The 20,354-nt window shown below is 39.0% G+C and overlaps 2 protein-coding genes and 1 long non-coding RNA gene across 24 annotated transcripts in view; 1 reads left to right on the top strand and 2 right to left on the bottom strand.

Moving 5' to 3' along the window:
- Nucleotides 1-9,681, top strand: part of ANKRD26 (ankyrin repeat domain 26) — an 86,369-nt gene extending 76,688 nt beyond the window's left edge. For 20 of the 22 annotated variants that reach the window (XM_087969345.1, XM_087969351.1, XM_087969344.1 and 17 more), the window contains 2 exons: nucleotides 8,281-8,326; nucleotides 9,513-9,681. In XM_087969345.1, coding sequence (XP_087825471.1) covers nucleotides 8,281-8,326; nucleotides 9,513-9,661 — 195 coding nt within the window. In that variant the 3' untranslated portion in view covers nucleotides 9,662-9,681. Of the gene's footprint in view, nucleotides 1-1,117; nucleotides 1,239-4,503; nucleotides 4,562-8,280; nucleotides 8,327-9,512 lie in introns of all 22 variants that reach the window. The other 2 variants (XR_015750265.1, XM_087969334.1) reach the window with 2 other exon arrangements.
- A 1,447-nt stretch (nucleotides 9,682-11,128) lies between these two features.
- LSM8 (LSM8 homolog, U6 small nuclear RNA associated) lies at nucleotides 11,129-14,565 on the bottom strand. Its single transcript, XM_026669078.2, has 4 exons — nucleotides 14,431-14,565; nucleotides 13,662-13,702; nucleotides 12,415-12,542; nucleotides 11,129-11,357 (listed from the first exon to the last, which is right to left on the bottom strand). The coding sequence occupies exons 1-4, from the start codon at nucleotides 14,459-14,461 to the stop codon at nucleotides 11,267-11,269; spliced, it is 291 nt and encodes a 96-aa protein (XP_026524863.1). The 5' UTR covers nucleotides 14,462-14,565; the 3' UTR covers nucleotides 11,129-11,266.
- A 3,222-nt stretch (nucleotides 14,566-17,787) lies between these two features.
- On the bottom strand, nucleotides 17,788-19,937 carry LOC148130115 (uncharacterized). Its single transcript, XR_015750266.1, has 3 exons — nucleotides 19,816-19,937; nucleotides 19,047-19,087; nucleotides 17,788-17,904 (listed from the first exon to the last, which is right to left on the bottom strand). It is a non-coding gene; the product is annotated as an uncharacterized LOC148130115 (long non-coding RNA).
- Nucleotides 19,938-20,354: the final 417 nt, after the last annotated feature.

Below are 20,354 nucleotides of genomic sequence, written 5' to 3'. Positions count from 1 at the left end.
AAGTATGCAGAACCCAATTATTGCATTCAAATTGTGGCAATTTAATCTTAGTAAAATGAAGAAAAATCGAAGCACAATTCTATGTTACTCCAATAGGATGTTTTTGTATTCTTCAGCGATGGGCGTTTCTCTTCTCAGAAGCTGCCTTGATTGAAAGAATGATGCAGTGTTATAAAAGGATATATAGCAATAATTCCCCCCAGATGTTTGGTAGTAATCACCCCAATGACAACAATACAGTGAAATCTTAATTTGGTAAGGGTAGCATATTGCTTCAGATAACCAGTGCTTATTTATGGTAATTTCTGCCAAGTGAATTACTTTATGGAAAGCATTTTCTTTCTTTTTTTAAACTTGGAACAAACTTTAAAAATATTAATCACCTAGTTATAGGTAATTACCTATTAATATTCAATCTATAAAATTTGGAGAGGAAGACACTGAGATGTGTATACACAGTATAGATTTCTATACTCAAAGAAAGAAGGGCACTATCTACCGTGTTTCTCATATAATAAGGCCGGGTCTTATTTTTTTTTTGAGCCCCGAAAAAATGGCTAGGCCGTCTTTTCGGGGGTGACTTAAACCCTTGCATCTTTGGGCGGGCAGGCAGTGATGGCTTGGATGTTGACCTCGGCGTTGGTGGGGCACTTTGTATCGGGGTCAACGCAGGCAGCACCATATCCGGGTGTGCAACAAAAGTACTTCCTAACGGCAAGCCGCCCCCCACCAATCCCCCCCATTTCGCATGTTTTAATATAGGCCTTAATTTGGGGGGGGGGGAGGGGCTTAATTTCATTTCATGCCTATAAAACATGCTGGGACTTCCTATTGGGGGAAGCCGTATTGTTGGAGAAACAGGGTAACTATCTGATGTAAAGTTCTAGACCAGGGCTGTCAAACTCCTGGCCCATGGGCCGGATGCGTCATTCCATTAATGTCCATTACAGGTAAGCAATCGGTCATAAAAGAAAGGTGCTCCAAATGAGCCGAGCACTAATGAATATACATAAGGAGAAAAGTGAAAACAGTAAATTTTGCAAAAGAAGTAGATGATGGAAAGAACACTTGCTATTAGGAGAGACAAAATAGATAAGCTTCTCACTTTGTTTTAAAGAGACCTGTAAAGAGAGACAGAGAAGGTAAAGAAAAACTAGACATGAGTGAGGAAGAAACTGGAAGTGGAAGGAGGCAGAATGAGAATAAGGCATGTAAAGAGGGAGAAAGAAAGCAAGTAGGTTAGTATTTTTTTTAAAAAAAATTCATATGTGTATATTTATTTAAAAGGGGGTTAAATCCATGTTTGATGAATTCACCTTATTACCAAACTAATTTTGGCTGAAAGAAATTCTTAAAAATACAATGATATTTTAATATAAAGTTCCCAAGTTTTTGCCATTGAAGTGCCTTGAGATTCAGTACATTGAGGCATATTTATAAAAGAACATAGCAATTCTCAAATTAAAAACTGATCTATTAGAAAGATTGTGTTCAGTAATTGAATACAATTTTCCCCATAAATACCAAGTGTATTCTCCTAACCTTGCCTTAATTTACCAAGTTATGTGAACCTTTCTCATACACATATGCAGTATTCTTTCCTCTTTAGGTAAGGAGGTAATTAGATCAAAACATCTACAACCATAGTTTTCTGTTTCATCCAATCTGGAATGTCAAACCAATATGCAACTATGATTTTTAGTTTAAAAGAAAATAGGAAAAATGCACTTTCATTTTTGTAATTGCATATGTGTTCATTTGATGGAATAAATTTCCTCTGAATTTTGGGAAAATCTGTAGATCATCTTGTCCAAATTTCTGCCACATATATGTTCACAGGATGGCAGAGAGAAAAAGAAGCATTTATTCTGAGCTTTATTTATATTGTTAACAGTTTTGCTTCCGTTGCATTTTGTAAAACAGTTTAATACTAGCTCCAAAGCTAGAATAACAGAGTTGGAAGAGACCTTGTAGGTCATCTAGGCCAACCCCTCACCCAAGCAAGAGACCTTACACCATTTCTGACAAATGGCAGTCCAATCTCTCTTGAAAGTCTCAAGTGATGGCACAACTTCCGAGGGCAAGCTGTTCCATGGGTTGATTGTTGATTGTTCTCACTGTCAGAAAGTTTCTCCTTATTTCCAGGTTAAATCTCTCCTTATTCAGTTTCCATCCATTATTCCTTGTCTGGCCTACAGGCGCTTTAGAAAATAGCTTGACCCCCTTCCTCTCTGTGGCAGCCCCTCAAATATTGGAAGACCGCTATCATGTCTCCCCTGGTCCTTCTCTTCACTAGACTAGCCAAGCCCAGTTCCTGCAACCGTTCGTTGTATGTTTTAGCCTCCAGTCCCCTAATCATCCTGGTTGCTCTTCTCTGTACTTTTTCTAGAGTCTCAACATCTTTTTTATAATGTAGTGAACAAAACTGGATGCAGTACTCTTGGTGTGGTCTTACTAAGGCTTTATAGGGTGGTATTAGTACTTCCCTTGATCTTGATTGTATCCCTCTGTTAATACAGTTTAGGATTGCATTAGCCTTTTTGGCTGCTGCTGCACACTGTTGCCTCATATTTAATTGGTTGTCCACTAAGACTCCAAGATCCCTCTCACAGTTACTGCTATTAAGCCTGGTTTCACCCAGGGAACCTTATGGTACCCCACTGATTACTTTCCTCCATGTAGACTTAGACCCATTAAGGACTACTCATTGAGTACAGTTTATCAGCTAGTTGTGAATCTATTTGGTGGTGATACTATCTATTCCACCTTTTTCTAGCTTACCAAGAAGTAGGTTGTGATCTACTTTGTTGAATGTGTTGCTGAAGTCCACAGTATTTTATGGCTTATATATTACATTATGTCCACAGTATTTCTCTGATCTACTAATTTAGTCACTATGTTGAAGAATGAAATAAGATTGGTTTGGCATGATCTGTTTTTAACAAACCCATGGTGACTTCCAGTGATTACTTTACTCGTTTCTAGATGTTGGCAGATCTGGATTTTTATTAACTTTTCCAGTAGCTACCCAGGTATTGATGTTAAGGCTGATTGGTCTGTAAGTTTCCTGGGTCTGGTTCCCCCCACTCCATTTTTTAAGATGCGGTACAGTGGTTCTGAGATGATATCCGCCCGCTCCTTTAGAACTCTAGGATGTAACCGTCAGATCCTAGTGATTTGTGTTCATCAAGATCAGACAGGGGTTCTCTTACCTTTTTTTTTTTTTTTTTGCTTATTTTAACTTTTATTTCTAGTCTGTCTTTTACGGTTATGTTTTTGGTAGGTTGTAAAAAGTCACTGTCACACTAACCTCAGGGGACAACAAATTTGACAACGATATTTAGGAACATAAATTGAACTTTGCTGTCTACTTCTCATGACAGTTCTGCAGAATACTATACAGAAATCAAAGGGCCTTACTGAATGGGTCAGGCCATAATATAAAGGGTCATAAAATTTATACCACAGATGTCTGTCGATTTAGTCAGCAAGTTTGATGTTTTCACACAAGAGAAGAAGCTGTTATGGGAGGAGAGGCGTGAACGCCTCCTTCCCACACCCAGTTGTATACCGCTACAGTAAAGCTGGATCCAGTCCATAAAGGAAAAGTCATAAAAGATTAGTTCAGGTGACTCTTCAAAAAAAAAGCAGAATTTCTTTCTGCATAAATCTGTATGCCTGTGCATTAAGTACATTGAGGTGCAGACTTTAGTTTAATTGATAAATATTTTAATAGCTCTATACTAAATTAAGTATTACAATTAGGTATGTTTTTCATTTACATTTATATATGAACCTTCAGGATTATATGATAAATTATATTTCCAATTTCCTTGTAGGTTTCATTTCCTGGCTTATTGATAACATTTTTGTCAGAATGCAAATCTTAATAAATAATGAAAAACTACCATAAACATTAATACATTGCAAACTATCTTTTACTTATATAAGTCATTTTGCTTTTTATACTATTTAAAAAATAATTTAGAAAAAGTTTTGGTTTTTTTCCTCTTTCCCTAACTCTTTAACCTTGTATGAACATAGCAAATCATTGCTGAACTATTGCCGTTTATAGGATAATAAAATATGCAAAGAATTTAGAGTTATCAAGTTTATTGTTACATATTTCTAGGTAGTAATTCTAACTAGAATCTAGAAGAGGTTAGCCATGTTTTAATCTCATTGAAGTTTGAAAAAGTTAACAATGATCTTGATTAACATATCTTATTACTTTTAATTAGGACCAGTATGAATAATGTCTTGTCAAGGCAGCTTTCTAGATAGAGCAGACATTATATACGGTACATGTTTATTTAGAAATAAGTCACATTGAATTCTCTTGGATTTAATGAAGTATGCATGATTGGTTCCTCCAAAGTAGTTTACCCTTTCTTTTCAAATAGTAGATAACGTTTCTCTTTTCTGATACTCCTTTGTAGATTAGTCACTTTCATTTCTGTCATCAAAAACCATAAACTTATGGCTTGCTCTTTACTTCTTCAGCTCCTTGATCAAAAATCTAATTCTCCCTTCTCTTCTCTGCAACCAGAGACTTAACAAGGTGTGTAGTCAGTATTGCTGAATACCATGTAATTTCTTTTGCTGAATTATATTGTCCTGTGTCTGATTAGTTAAACACTGCACATTATACTGTAAGAAAATAACACAGTGAAAATTACAGATATGAATAAAATAATAATAACCCATTACAACATATTTATGTAATATATAATGTGTTTTACTATATTTAGAGTAATTGAAAATTAGTCATTTTAGTAATTCAATGTGATTCATATTTAACTTTCAAATTAGGAATTTCCTTGTTCATAGTTCCACAGTAATCTAAATTGCAAATCAGTATGATTTGAGAATATGGCTGGAATATTGAGATCTATAGGATTATGCTTCTGATTAATTTTCATGGCTAGTTTCCTATGCAAATTTACCAAAACTTAAAGTTATTTTAGTGAAACATCTGTTATAAAAATATCACAGACATCTTCAGCCTTCTTGGACTTTCAGCTGTTCGCACAGTTCAGTTTTCTATGCCACACGTACTCAAGAATTTCAGACCAATTAAATGACTTTTGACTTTGTCTCATGACTCAGCAGCTGAAAGGATATTAATTTTAATCATGAATATCTACAGCATGGGCATAAAACTCATGGCCTGTGGGCTGAATGCGTTATGTGTTGGACATGTTCACTCCCATTTTAGCAAATGGGGAAAAAGTCGTGATACGTCACGTGATGACAATGTGATGACACGAGTTTGACACCCCTCATCTACAGGGAAAGTAGTTATACTCTTTTATCTCCCTTGAAGTACAGATAGCAATTTTCCCAGATCTATAACTTTCTAAATTTATTTTCATTCTAAATAAGCATTTTTTTAAAAATTGGCAGAAAGCGTTGACTCAAAATCAGAATTTTAGGAAGGATTTTAAAAGAGACGTAACAGTGCTATCAGCATGTCTGCTACATTTCCTCTGCTATATTCTGTCTTCCCTGTCCTCATAGAAACAACTATAAAGGGCCATAAAGATTTTTATTTGGCTTTCTAAATACTTCAAAATTTCTTGGAGTTAGGCGGCATATAAATGTAATAAATTATTATTATTTGCAACATTCCTTTTTAGTGTAGATATATTTCAGAAGGTAAGCATAATGACTGAATAGACAAGACTGAGCATCTAATTTTATTAAGAACTGAAGCAGAATTGTTGGTAGCATTAAGTTGATGGTGAATTTTGGTTTCTTTCTCATTCTGGACAGTTTTTCTGAGAAGGTGTACTGGATGTTTGCCACCTGAAGTTGTAAAAATAATAAAGGTGGGATACAAATAACTGAAAACAAACTAAATTATAAATTGGAGAAAAGCGAGGAAAAGTATATATTGGAGTTATATATTGTCTATCATTGTGATTAACAACTATTAACAGTAAAATAAAAATAATAAAACCTAGTGCCTAATTAAAGCCCATCATTGTAGACAAAGCAGCTTAAATATAGAATATCCATATTGATAAATAGATAAAAATTGTGCTTTTCAATCAGTGTTGACTCCTGGCAACTGCTTGGACTGGTCTCTGCAGGCTTTGGGGCAAGATTTCAGAAGTGGTTTACCATTACTAAGACAGAGAGAGAACCTGTAGTGACTGAACAGGCTTTGTGTCTCAGTTGGGACTAGAACTCAGTCTCTCAGGTTCCAGCCTGATGTCTTAAGCAGCACACCAAACTGGCTCTCTAAATACAGAATATTTGCCTAGTAAAATATTGGGAGAAATAAAACAAAGGGCAAGATACATTGGTATTCCAGAATTTCCCATTAACCAAATACATTTGTCATGATGCCAAGACAGAAGTGCTTTTAATATTTGGGTAAATTCAAATGCAGGAGAATGTAGTTTTAGCTTTGTCTGAACAGCCTTTTGTTAAGCCATAGCCAGTATTCTTAGTTATTAGATAGTGCTTATCATAATAAAACCATATAGGACATAACTATGGCATGTTTCATTGTGACTAGATCAGGCATCTTCAGAATGATATGTCTGGCATGGTAATTTTAACTGTGCAAGTGCATTCTTAGTTTTTAAGATTCTGTGGGTAATCTTGGACCCAAGTTGTAAGTTTTCAAAGAAAGTAACAGCATCCAATGTATTAAATTCCTACCTTCTCTTGTCTAGCTTAGGCTGCAATTTACCTTCCTTCAACCCATTTATTGGTCTTATTCACTGATAACGTGGTGCTGCTACTATGAGATGTGGTGCTGCCTACTAGCAGGGTCAATAAAGGATTGGACCAATTCATGGAAGTCGAGACCAATGGCTAAGAGTCTTGATGGCAGTATTGTCTGTAAAGGCCATCTGCAGGCAGACTAGTCACTAGTGCACTTCCTTGTGTAGCTGGCTCACCACTATGAGAAGAGTTTGTGGGATTAGATGGATCAATCCAACAGGGCACTGTTTATATTCTTAGGTACCTGAAAAACTTTCCTAGTTTTCAGCCAACAGTAGGAAGATATTGTAGTGGATTCCACGTTGACTCCTTTAGAAACAAGATATTCCTTTGAAGATCTGGTGCTAAAAGTTGTTAAGTCCCCACATAGGCCAGAAAGATGAGCTGCTATTCAGATGATGTTAAATACCTAAATGTGCAACCAGACACAAAATCTGCAGCTCCATGAAGTAATTAACTTTGTGTTGTTATGTGAGCTAATGGAAAAATAACTGATCCACATTGTGAAAATAAAGTCAACTCCAAACCCCTAGTGAGGTATATACCCCTTTCTTTTTACGTCCATGGGAAGCGCTGGTTCCACTGGTTCTTCAGTTATTCTCTACAGCAGGGGTCCCCAACCACCGGTCCGCTGGACCGGTACCGTCCGCGGAACAACTCCTACCGGGTCTGTTAGTTGGGCGCCGCCATCTTTTTTTTCATGAAAAAGTGCTTCCGGTGAACTTTTCCGGGAGAAAGCTCACCGGAAGCACGTTTTCATCAAAAAAAGATGGCGGCGCTTAGCGCCCGTGAGCTTTTCTGCAGAAAGCTCACCGAAGCACGCTTTTCATCAAAAAGATGACGGCGCCCAGCTGATGCCGGTACCGGGCCGCGGCGTCAAAAAGGTTGGGGATCACTGCTCTACAGGACATTTGACAATGTTTCTAAACTGATTGAAATTATTCTGAAACCAGATTTCCCTCATCCTGACAAATCACATGAAGATATCTGTGCATGAAAAAGTGCTGCCAGAAGCTAACAAAGACTATGTAGATTGTTTTTTCCCCCTAATGCAATGTAATATATAACACTAAATAACAAAGCATACAAAGAGAAATACATGTGTATTTGTAGTGAAGATTATGCATATAAATTGCAATCATAACCAATGCTGAAGCTGCACCTTGTAAAAAGTATGTAGTTTACATATTTTTCAAAATTGTGTTTGCACTTCTTAGTTATCTGATTATGTGTACACATAAGTATATACACACATACACAGAGATTTGTTCTTTAGTCAAAACATTTTTATTTTGCATTTTAAGCTACCTGTGAAGTCTACCTTTGACTGGATATTATATTATCAGCAAGTGCTGATCCATCAATGCTAATCCACGATGTAAAGTTTTGATCAATGCTAGTTAAAAGCTGGGGTATATTTTTTAAAAAAACTAAGAGATTAACCTATGTGAAATTTGTTAAAATATCTTAAGTGATACTGTGTTGATGTATTTTTATTTTACATTTAATAATATTTCAACCATAATCTAAATATAATTTCAGATGCAGATGGAATTAGAAAAAAGTATCACAAAAGAACTGGACCAAGGTAAATAGAAAATTACATGTTGACAATTTGAAACTTGTTCTGCTGTTTGCTTTGTCCCCCACCCCACCCCCAGCCGCCAAGAAAATGATACTAATAGTGAAATTTTGAGACATTGCACCTCATCATTTACATTTGGAACCTAAATGTGGCCACAGTAAAAGCTTCAGCAACTTATTTTTAGAACATAAAAATATAAAACCCATTGTTACCTGTTGAGCAATAAACTAATCCACATCACAGAAATATAGTTCTAATGTATAATATACAAAGTAATGTAAATAAGGAAGGAAATAATCTAATATTTTAGATATACTATTAGTTTATAGAACTATAAGCAATTGTTTTAGAACCTGAAACACTCAGAACTAGCTATGTATTCAATAGATAAAAGGTAAATTTAGCTCTGCTGAGATTAATAAAATTTAAGTGTGTAACTTATTCCATTGATTTTAAACATGATAGCATGCTAATTTATAATGGATAAATTGCTTTAATAAAGTAAGTTATATAAATTCAATTTTGAGATGAAATTCGAAGCTAACTATTATTCATGTACTTTATAGCACGTTGAAAAGTTTTTCTACATATATGCATGTTTCATTTTGGATTATCCACATGAAAAAAAAAATAACATATAAAATTAAACTAAAAATGTGAAAATGATACTTTAAAATTCCTACAAGACGTACAAATTTTAGTGCTTCCATCAAATAACCATGCCAATTTTTGGACCACAGAGAATTCTCCATTGTTCTCTGATCTTGTGCGTTTGCTTGTAGGTATTTCATTACTCAACTATGTAAGATCAGTGCTATAAGTGTGGAGCTTTGTTTAGTGTGTGTGTACTTGCGCATCTTACACACTGTACATATAGCTCCCTGTATAGAAATGTAGCAAATCACTAGCCCTGATGCTGTTATCTAGTTTCTGCTATGTATAACCTCAAACATTCCCTTTGACTATTACAGTGTGATTTATTCTGCATAGAAGACATTGGTAATATAGGGTGAAGTTGTTATCCTTATTTCTAAAACGTGTATGTTTGCAAAGGTATACACTGTGGCTAGAAAGTTTTTTAAACACATTTAAAAATAATGCTCGTGATGTCCAACAAAACTGGCATTCTGATTCCATGGTCACTTCATCAGATGATATGAAACCTGTCAAAAATACTCTTGTTTTTCAGCTAAAGCTGAGCTTGATGCTGGATCTGTTAGAATCTCCCCTGTAGGATCAGTTGATGGATCTTCAAAAACATCAAACATAGACCAGGATCAAGTTTCCAAGGCAAGACAGCAGTATCTAGATGTTTTAAAGAAAAACTATATGATTTGAATAAAGTCTGCAAACTTGTAGATATGGCTTGATTACTTAACTTTTCAATAGGATGCCTATCTGGCACAGTGTACTTGTATGCAGAGAAAATACTTCTCTCTCTTGTGGTCCCCATTTTGTTCTCTCCACCGCCCCCATATTTTTATTTAGTAAATTCACACTAGCCCGACTTATAAAACTGCCTCTGTTAAGTTTGTAGTTATATGTAAATTATATTTTAAAAGTCCTTCCTAGATTTGCTCTTGTACTTTTAATTAATTTGCATGTCGTCAGGTAAGTTACTGTTTTCTGATACATTTGCTTTATGCCCTCAAATGCATTTCATATACAAGGCATTTCTACTTTTTCTATTAATCATTTTTACGTAGGTTCAGCAGTAGGCATCCCATACTTGATAAGCCATTCCAGCAGCAGTAGTGCCAAGAGACTTCTGATCTGTATTTTTGTAGTCCCGAAAATGCACTGATGATTTGATTAAAGCAAAACCTCAAGCATTTTCTATATCTCGAACTGGTTTGGGCTATTGTTTTATAGTTTTTCAAGGGTGGTGCTGTAAGGTATCCATTGCCATTGAGATAGAACAGGGGGTGTCCAACTAAAGGCCCATGGGACAAATCTGTCCCGTGGGGTGCTTAAATCTGGCCCATGGTGGGGCTAGCCTGGAAATAGCAAAGGACCGGCCCGCAGCAAGCATGAGGGCCCCCTGTGCCAGTTTTAGCTGGCAGAGTGTTGCAGGAGGCTGTCCAGGCTTAAAAATTGGGGTATGGGAGGCCCTCATGCAGCACCTTGCACCCCGTTTTGGCCAGTAGGATGCTGGAGGGTATCCCATCTCCCCCCCCCCAGCCCACCAGCGGAGAACTACAATGCTCATCTGACCCTTCAAGAAATCCAGTTTTATACCCGAGATAGAATATGCTCAAGTGATATAGTGTGTCCTAAGTTTACAATTTCTGAAAATTCTATTAATTTTGAATGTTAGCACACACACACACACACACACACACACAAAAGCCCCAAGATGTATCACAACTTTTAGAGGCTCCATTCATTAGAAGAACAATAGCTGGTAGTAAAATTCTGTCTCCTAATCACAGCTAGAAGATTTAGAGGATCTTGCATACTGAACTAAGGTGGGGATGGAAAGGGAAGTTTCATTCATGTTGCAAATCATCCTCACTCACGTGAATACATTCAATTATTTAAACTGGCTTAGTAAATTAAAATGGCACAAACCACCCAGTCATTATTTTAAGAAATTAAAAATATTTTTATTAAGTACGATTGTACTTAATGTGATTTATTTAAAAAAAATTAAAAATCATTTACTTTTTCTGAATGTTTCTCCCAGCAAAATATTTCTTTTGTGTCAGTAGTTTAGAATTTTCATTTCCTTATGTTCTAAGCTATAACACTTCTAGGTAACAATTTTTAAAGTTGTTTTTCCCATTGCTATGTTGGAGTCAGCAGTAAAATGTATACTTTAATTTACATAAAGCGTTAACAGTAAAAAATAGGTATAAATGATCCAAATTATGTGAATTTTAAAAAGGAGTCTTGCCATTGTATATAAATAATTCTGTAAAGCAGTCCTTATTCTTCTGTCTTTCAATGTACAACTGAGTTCAGAGGTTCTGCTCGAATATTTCCCAAGTCAAGGGCTGAATCTGTTTCTTCATCTATTTCCCCAATTACAGCTCTGAAAAAGAAATTTGGATTGCTCTAGTTACAGAGATATTTTAAATTAAATACCAACAGATCCTGAATACCATTCTATTACAAAAACAGTTATTTCTACTTAATATTCTTTTCATACTTTTCAGTGAACGGAAAAGTATTAATGGAATTCTACAAAAGAAGGGTATAATATCTAGCCCCTGTGGACTGTACTGAAATAGTTACCCCATTAAAAAAAAACCTTGGAAACAATAACTTACACCAACAATACAGAAAAGTATTTTGTGCAAAAATGACTTTAAAAAAGAAAATAAGCAATTATTTTTCCCTTACATTGCAGTCATGTACATGTATACAAAAGTGTGTTCAAGAAAATATACAGAAGGTTCAGAGGGAATATCAGACTTTGGCATGACTTGGCTGTTTAAGAAATAAAGTCTGGTTATGAATGTTAGACAAGAGATGATATTAATGAACAGACAAATAAAGAAAGCATAAGGGTTGGATTATAAAGGAATAATATACATTAGTATGCAAGTAGTTGGAAGGGGCAAAGGAAAGTGAATTTTCATCAATGAGGAGTAGAATGAAAAACTTTAAAAAGTAGGCTTTCCAAACTGTGAAGGTCCTCTGGGGGAGGTGTAGACAGAATCCAGGGGAGGTATGAAGGCCTTTCAATTACATTGCTATAATACATCCAACTTTCCCAAACTTTCATTGTACCATATTATTTTAATTATTCATTTGATTTGGATTTTTAAGGGAGGTGTGTACCTAAAGGAAGGTGTGATGGGGAGGAGGGGGGGGAACTTGGGGGTCCTTTTTTTTTTTTTTTTTTTTTTTTTTTTTTTTTTTTTTTTTTTTTTTTTTTTTTTTTTTTTTTTTTTTTTTTTTTTTTTTTTTTTTTTTTTTTTTTTTTTTTTTTTTTTTTTTTTTTTTTTTTTTTTTTTTTTTTGAGAAACCACAGCTTAGAGGGATACCAATAACCTTCTTTCCAGATAGGCTCTCAAATAACAGGTGATTTCATCATACCTTAACAGCAACTGAAATTACATCATCTTCAAAATGATAAAACTTACACATTATCTCCTCTCACAATGTATAGTCCTAATACTACTTGTTCCACTCCTTGCGAAGAACTGAATACTCTTTCATGGCTCTCATCCAAAATCAAATTGATTGTCTGATCAAAGCCCTTGAGAGTGCCCTAAAATAAATACATAAATGCAGTCTATCAAATTTTCATTTGTAAAGCATCTTTGTTAAAATTATTTATTTTTAATCTTAAAAATCTTAACAGCAATTCGTATTTAAATGAGATGGATAACAATAAATTATATATTGACATCAAACCAGGTCTCGACTGTTTTGTCCTCACCAGTGAGTTTTTTGACATCAATCAATTAAAAAAGTAAAGACTTCTCCTTTCCAGTCAAGTGTGATTCTAGGGGGCAGTGCTCATATTTCCGAACTGAGGGAGCCAGCATTGTCTGAAGACATTTCCATGATCATGTGGCCAGCATGACTATACAGTGAGGCACATGGGACACTGTTACCTTCCCTCTGAAGCAGTACCTACCAGTATTTACCTACCTGCATTTATATGCTTTCAAACTACTAGATTGGCAGGAGTTGGAGCAAGAACAGGAGCTCATAGCATCAACCCAATACTTGGGTCTCAAGCTGCCAACATTCTGGTTGACAAACCCAGTGTCTTAACCACTAGGCCACCGTGACCAATTATATCCACTTATTTCACTGCACACTTTTTTTCTACCAATAAATGGGTTATGGTTAATTAATGGTTGACATTAACTCTGCAAATCTAGATATCTATGCTGTAATCACAAGGACGTCACACCGATTATTTTCACAATGGGCAAAAAATTCTTGAATGAGATTTTAACACTAAAAGGTCAAGGTTCCCCTTGCACTAGTCTTTCCAGCTCTAGGCGGCGGTGCTCATCTCTGTTACAAAGCCGAAGAGCCAGCGCTGTCCGAAGACGTCTCCGTGGTCATGTGGCCGGGCATGACTAAACGCCCGAAGGCACACGGAACAGTTACCTTCCCACCAAAGTGGTCCCCTATTTTTCCACTTTGCATTTTTACATGCTTTCAAACTGCTAGGACAAGTAACGGGAGCTCCTTCCATTACGCAGCGCTAGGGATTTGAACCGCCAAACTGCCAACCTTTCTGATCGACAAGCTCAGCGTCTTAGCCCCTTGAGCCACCGTGTCCCATTTTAACACTAGTGGCAGGCAAAAAAATAGCACAACGCAAGTCAAAACATTATAGAAAATAAATGAGTTTAAAAGAAAACCTCACCACAATCATTCGGCCATCTGAAGTAATCACAGCAACAGTACCTAAAATTCATGTCAAGGAATGACCTCAAGTCTTTGTGAACATACAATTGTGGGTATGCTCCTCGTTCCGTGCCAAATGAAAAGGATAAGCTGACGCTTGCTAATGCTACATATAGAGCAGGGGTGTCCAACCTTGGCAACTTTAAGACTTGTGGACTTCAACTCCCAGAATTCCTCAGCCAGCTTTGCCAAGGTTGGACACCCCTGATATAGAGCCTTTTAAGAAACTAGATCTCTCCCTATTCAAAACCAATTGCTTCGGCAATTATGCCCTTTTCCTCCCACAGAAATTTGATCCATCCGCCTGTGTGTATATATGCATGCCTATTGACAGCTTTAAGACTTGTGGACTTCAACTCCCAGAATTCCTCCTCCCAGTCATGTTAGCTGAGGAATTCTGGGAGTTGAAGTCCACAAGCCAAGTTTCAGGACCGTTTTCGTTCTAGAGCAAAGCCCGCCCCCTCGCACGAAATCGAACCAATCCAAGCGGAGCCGATTCTGAGAGGGAAAAAAAAGAGAGAGAGAGAGAAGAATGGCAGAGCTTGCAGCCAATTGCAGGCCGCCGACCCTCCCCTCGCGCGCGCGGGTAACAATGGGCGAAGACTGAAATGCAAAACCAGACAGGAGTCTCTCAAGCGCTTTACTTTCCCACCCCGTTCCCGCTTTTGCCCCTTCAGCACTCGCGTATTTTTCACCCGTGTGTAGCGTTCGTCACAACAGAAGGATACGGTTGATGTAGTTTTCCAACGCGGAGGTCATGCCGACGATTGAATCTTTACGTTCGGTCCGGCCAGGATAAGCTATCGCGAGGTTTCCCGATCTCAAGCGAGAAACTAAATCGTCTCACGTGACATGGACTTTGGTCACTGCGCGCGCGCGCGCGCGAAAGTTCTGCAAGAACGTGCGTTCTGTGGGTTCCTAAGATGTAGAAAAAGGTGTAGAGTAGTCGCATCTTCGGTAAGAAAGGGCTCTTCCGGTTCCATTATTCTTTAAGGGAAATTCTCTCTCTCTCTCTCTCTCTCTCTCTCTCTCTCTCTCCTCTCTCTCTCTCTCTCTCTCTCTCTCGCACACACACACAAATGAATGGTTAGCAAACCTGTATGTTTTATACACCTTTCTTCAAATTGAAAAGGAAGACAGCTTTGAAAAATGGCGCCAAGGATATCCGGAAGCAGCATCCCTTTACAGTTAAAGGTAGAGAGTTTAATCTAAGCGAGTCTATGGTGGCCGAATGTTATCGGACTTTCTCGCGATCATACGCGGGTTCGGAAAAGGGCTGCGGGAGTTCGAGCGTTTGTAGGGACGGTTTCTCCGTCGCTTAGAGCAAGGGGCCTCCAAACCCTGGCAGCTTTGAGCCTGGCGGACTTCAACTCCCAAGAATTCTGGGAGTTGAAGTCCGCCAGGCTTAAAGCTGCCTAAGTTGGAAGGCCCCTGGCTTAGAGGTAGAGTGACGGCCGACCGGACTGCAAAACTCCGGACTATCGGTGGTAGCAGGAGTTGTTTCGCCACAATTCGGTGCTTGGCTGGGTTTTTTTTTTTTTGCAACTCGGATCCTTTGGCTCGCTCTCTTCCCAATTGCAGAGCTTGGTGGTCTATTTGAGCGGGGAGACGCGGTTCGATGTCGCTGAAGAATCGATTATGCACCGACTTAAATTGATTTGCGGTTAACATTTCAGAATCGAGAGTCTTCACAGTCTGCCTGACATAGAAGTACAATAAAGTCCGTGTATTACAAGACGCAGAGGAAAAAATAATAAAAAATTCGCCGTGCAAAAACCCTACACACAACAACCTGCATTCCCAGTTGCGTTTTACCTCACGATAAAATTTGCCGGGCGGGAGATTGGTTTTTGTGGTATTTTTATTTATTTGATTTGTCAATCGCTTACAAGATACAGGTATAACAATAAATATAGTTTTGAAGACATGAGATGGATACTTATAAGAAAAATAAAAAGAAACAATAGGACAGGGACGGTAGGCGCGATTGGTGCGCTTAGGCACAGGCCCTCTTAGGAAGGGGGTGAGGTTTATAAGATACACCATTTCAGTCAACATAGTCCGTTATTTTACAGTTTTATCGTGGAAATGCGGAAAGCAGATGGATTCAATAAGCAAGGGATGAATGAATGCTGCTCCGCATCCGTCTGAAAAGCCCCTCAGGATAAAACGGGTATTAGAGACTGAAGCGATTTTGCCACTCCATAAATTTGCATGAGGAGCCATGCTATACTTCTCCATGAGCAGAAATCTGAACGCCACACCGGGAAACTAAAGAAACATTTCCTCATTGACTGACCAGGATGGCTTTAACAAAACTGTCCAAAACAGTACTGTGAATGTATGCATGAGATTAAATAGGTTGCTAAAAGAGGCATCTTGGCGCCATAACTCCAATTAGAAATTTGTTAGATCAACCCAGAATTTTGGCCAGTGGACACGCTTGAGAATTTAATTGTGAATGCTTTGGCTGCCATGGAGAGGGCGGGTTGCAGTCACAAAATAAAAGTGACAAATAAAGCAGAATGTTAAGAGGAAGATCAGTGGATGCATTGGCCTTCCTTGCAAGTATTAACATTGGGAATCTAATTCTGTCGAGTTTCAATAGAAGAAAATATTTGTAGCTCAAAGCTGCACCTTGGTGCTCTCTGAGCTTTACGGTTTTCTTGCAGATGTTTCATTAACCCAACTTGGAAATGCCTGCAAATAAAACCATCATGTTCAGAGAGTCCTAAGGAGCCCACAGTCCATAGAGTTTTGTTGACTTATTTCCAATTGTTTTGGAGTCATTGGTGCTGTCTGAACTTGGTTGTTTGCTTGCAGGTGTTTTAATTATCCAAATAGAAAACATCTGCAAGTAACCAAGTGCGGAGAGAACCAAGGCCCCTACTGTCCATAGAGTTTCATTGGCCTTAAGAGTAATCCTCGACGTTTAGCCATTCATTTAGTGACTGTACCACTGCAAAAAGGCTTATCACCAGTCTTCACTCTTAAGACCAGGGGTGTCCAACCTTGGCAACTTTAAGACTTGTGGACTTCAACTCCCAGAATTCCTCAGCCAGCAAAGCTGTGTCGTTTCCATTCTTGTCCGTCGGTTGTTTGTAGCCGGTATGAGCGGGGACCCGTCGCTTGGGTTATCGTTGCCGGTACCCAGAGGGGTCCCCTCTCAGGTTTTTCGCGTATACCGTGTCGCCTGGTGTAAACGTTCGGTACCTGCTTGATGAGTTTGTGGGTTTTTCGGGGTTGTATGTGGGGTGCAGCCTATCCAGGGGGGACCTTAGTTTCTTCCCCATTAGGAGTTCTGCGGGGCTTTTGTTGGTCGTTGTGTTTGGGGTTATGTGTTGGATAAAAAGGAGTTTATTTATTTTTTTCTGCATGTTCCCGTCTCGATTTTTTGGATTGTTTTTTTCGTGAATTGGACGATCCGTTCCGCCCCTACCATTCGCGCCGGAGGAGCCGGCGCTGTCAGGCGTGCCGTATTCCCGTTCCGCTAGGAATTTCTCAAATTCAGAGCGGTGAACTGTGGTCCGTTATCTGACACGATTACGTCTGGGAGTCCGTGGGTTGAGAATAGTCTGTTGAGTTCTCGGATGACGGCCTCGGTGGTGGTGGTTTTCATGTCGCTTACCTCCAGCCAATTGGAGTAAGCGCTCACCGTTATGAGGAATGTGTGTCCTTTTGTGGGTCCGGCGAAATCTATGTGTATCCTGGACCATGGTCCCCTGGGGTTTCCCACTCCCGGATTGGGGCGGCGGATGGGCATGGTCTGGATTGCTGGCATTGCTTGCAGCTTGCCAACCAGGCTTCAATTTGCTTGTCCATCCCTGGCCACCAAGCGTAGCTTCTGGCCAAGGCTTTTGACCTGACAATTCCTGGGTGCCCCTCATGTAACAAGTCCAAGAACCTTTTTGTAATTTTCATCTTCTAATGTGGCCCAGGGAAGGTGAAAGGTTGGACACCCCTGGCTTAGAGGGATACCAATAACCTTCTTTCCAGATAGGCTCTCAAATAACAGGTGATTTCATACCTTAACAGCAACTGAAATTACATTATCTTCAAAAGGATAAAACTTACACATTATCTCCTCTCACAATGTATAGTCCTAATACTACTTGTTCCACTCCTTATGAAGAACTGAATACTCTTTCATGGCTCTCATCCAAAATCAAATTGATTGTCTGATCAAAGCCCTTGAGAGTGCCCTAAAATAAATACATAAATGCAGTCTATCAAATTTTCATTTGTAAAGCATCTTTGTTAAAATTATTTATTTTTAATCTTAAAAATCTTTAACAGCAATTCATATTTAAATGAGATGGATAACAATAAATTATATATTGACATCAAACCAGGTCTCGACTGTTTTTTCCTCACCAGTGAGTTTTTCGACATCAATTAAAAAAAGTAAAGATTTCTCCTTTCCAGTCAAGTGTGATTCTAGGGGGCAGTGCTCATATTTCCGAACTGAGGGAGCCAGCATTGTCTGAAGACATTTCCATGATCATGTGGCCAGCATGACTATACAGTGAGGCACATGGGACACTGTTACCTTCCTCTGAAGCAGTACCTACCAGTATTTACCTACCTGCATTTATATGCTTTCAAACTACTAGATTGGCAGGAGTTGGAGCAAGAACAGGAGCTCATAGCATCAACCCAATACTTGGGTCTCAAGCTGCCAACATTCTGGTTGACAAACCCAGTGTCTTAACCACTAGGCCACCATGACCAATTATATCCACTTACTTCACTGCACACTTTTTTTCTACCAATAAATGGGTTATGGTTAATTAATGGTTGACATTAACTCTGCAAATCTAGATATCCATGCTGTAATCACAAGGACGTCACACACGATTATTTTCACAATGGGCAAAAAATTCTTGAATGAGATTTTAACACTAAAAGGTCAAGGTTCCCCTCGCATGCGTATGTGCTAGACTTTCCAGCTCTAGGGCGGTGCTCATCTCTGTTACAAAGCCGAAGAGCCAGCGCTGTCCGAAGACGTCTCCGTGGTCATGTGGCCGGGCATGACTAAACGCCGAAGGCGCACGGAACAGTTACCTTCCCACCAAAGTGGTCCCTATTTTTCCACTTTGCATTTTTACATGCTTTCAAACTGCTAGGTTGGCAGAAGCTGGGACAAGTAACAGGAGCTCCTTCTTCCATTACGCAGCGCTAGGGATTTGAACTGCCAAACTGCCAACCTTTCTGATCGACAAGCTCAGCGCCTTAGCCCCTTGAGCCACCGTGTCCCATTTTAACACTAGTGGCAGGCAAAAAAATAGCACAAGCATGAGTCAAAACATTATAGAAAATAAATGAGTTTAAAAGAAAACCTCACCACAATCATTCGGCCATCTGAAGTAATCACAGCAACAGTACCTAAAATTCATGTCAAGGAATGACCTCAAGTCTTTGTGAACATACAATTGTGGGTATGCTCCTCGTTCCGTGCCAAATGAAAAGGATAAGCTGACGCTTGCTAATGCTACATATAGAGCAGGGGTGTCCAACCTTGGCAACTTTAAGACTTGTGGACTTCAACTCCCAGAATTCCTCAGCCAGCTTTGCCAAGGTTGGACACCCTGATATAGAGCCTTTTAAGAAACTAGATCTCTCCTATTCAAAACCAATTGCTTCGGCAATTATGCCCTTTCCTCCCACAGAAATTTGATCCAATCCATCCGCCTGTGTGTATATATGCATGCCTATTGACAGCTTTAAGACTTGTGGACTTCAACTCCCAGAATTCCTCCTCCCAGTCATGTTAGCTGAGGAATTCTGGGAGTTGAAGTCCACTAAGCCAAGTTTCAGGACCGCTTTCGTTCTAGAGCAAAGCCCGCCCCCTCGCACGAAATCGAACCAATCCAAGCGGAGCCGATTCTGAGGGGGAAAAAAAGAGAGAGAGAAGAATGGCAGAGCTTGCAGCCAATTGCAGGCCGCCGACCCTCCCCTCGCGCGCGCGGGGAACAATGGGCGAAGACTGAAATGCGAAATTAGATGGGAGTCCCTCAAAGCGCTTTACTTTCCCACCCCATTCCCGCTTTTGCCCCTTCAGCACTCGCGTATTTTTCACCCGTTTGTAAGCGTTCGTGACAACAGAAGGATACGGTTGATGTAGTTTTCCAACGCGGAGGTCATGCCGACGATTGAATCTTTACGTTCGGTCCGCCCAGGATAAGCTATCGCGAGGTTTCCCGATCTCAAGCGAGAAATTAAATCGTCTCACGTGGCATGGACTTTGGTTACTGCGCGCGCGCGCGCGAGCGAAAGTTCTGCAGAACGTGCGTTCTGTGGGTTCCTAAGATATAGAAAAAGGTGTAGAGTAGTCACATCTTCGGTAAGAAAGGGTTCTTCCGGTTCCATTATTCTTAAAGGGAAATTCTCTCTCTCTATCTCTCTCTCTCTCACACACACACACACACACACACACACACACTCCTGGTTAGCAAACCTGTATGTTTTATACACCTTTCTTCAAATTGAAAAGGAAGACAGCTTTAGAATCTTGATTTAATACGGAGTTCATTGAAAAATGGCGCCAAGGATATCCGGAAGCAGCATCCCTTTACAGTTAAAGGTAGAGAGTTTAATCTAAGCGAGTCTATGGTGGCCGAATGTTATCGGACTTTCTCGCGATCATACGCGG

This window comes from Notechis scutatus, chromosome 6, assembly GCF_049901735.1.
Source record: "Notechis scutatus isolate UNSWTSFEM ecotype Mainland chromosome 6, rNotScu1.2, whole genome shotgun sequence".
Classification (NCBI taxonomy): Eukaryota; Metazoa; Chordata; class Lepidosauria; order Squamata; family Elapidae; genus Notechis; species Notechis scutatus.
The sequence above is the reverse complement of the archived record's forward strand: the minus strand, read 5'-3'. Positions and strand labels throughout refer to the sequence as shown.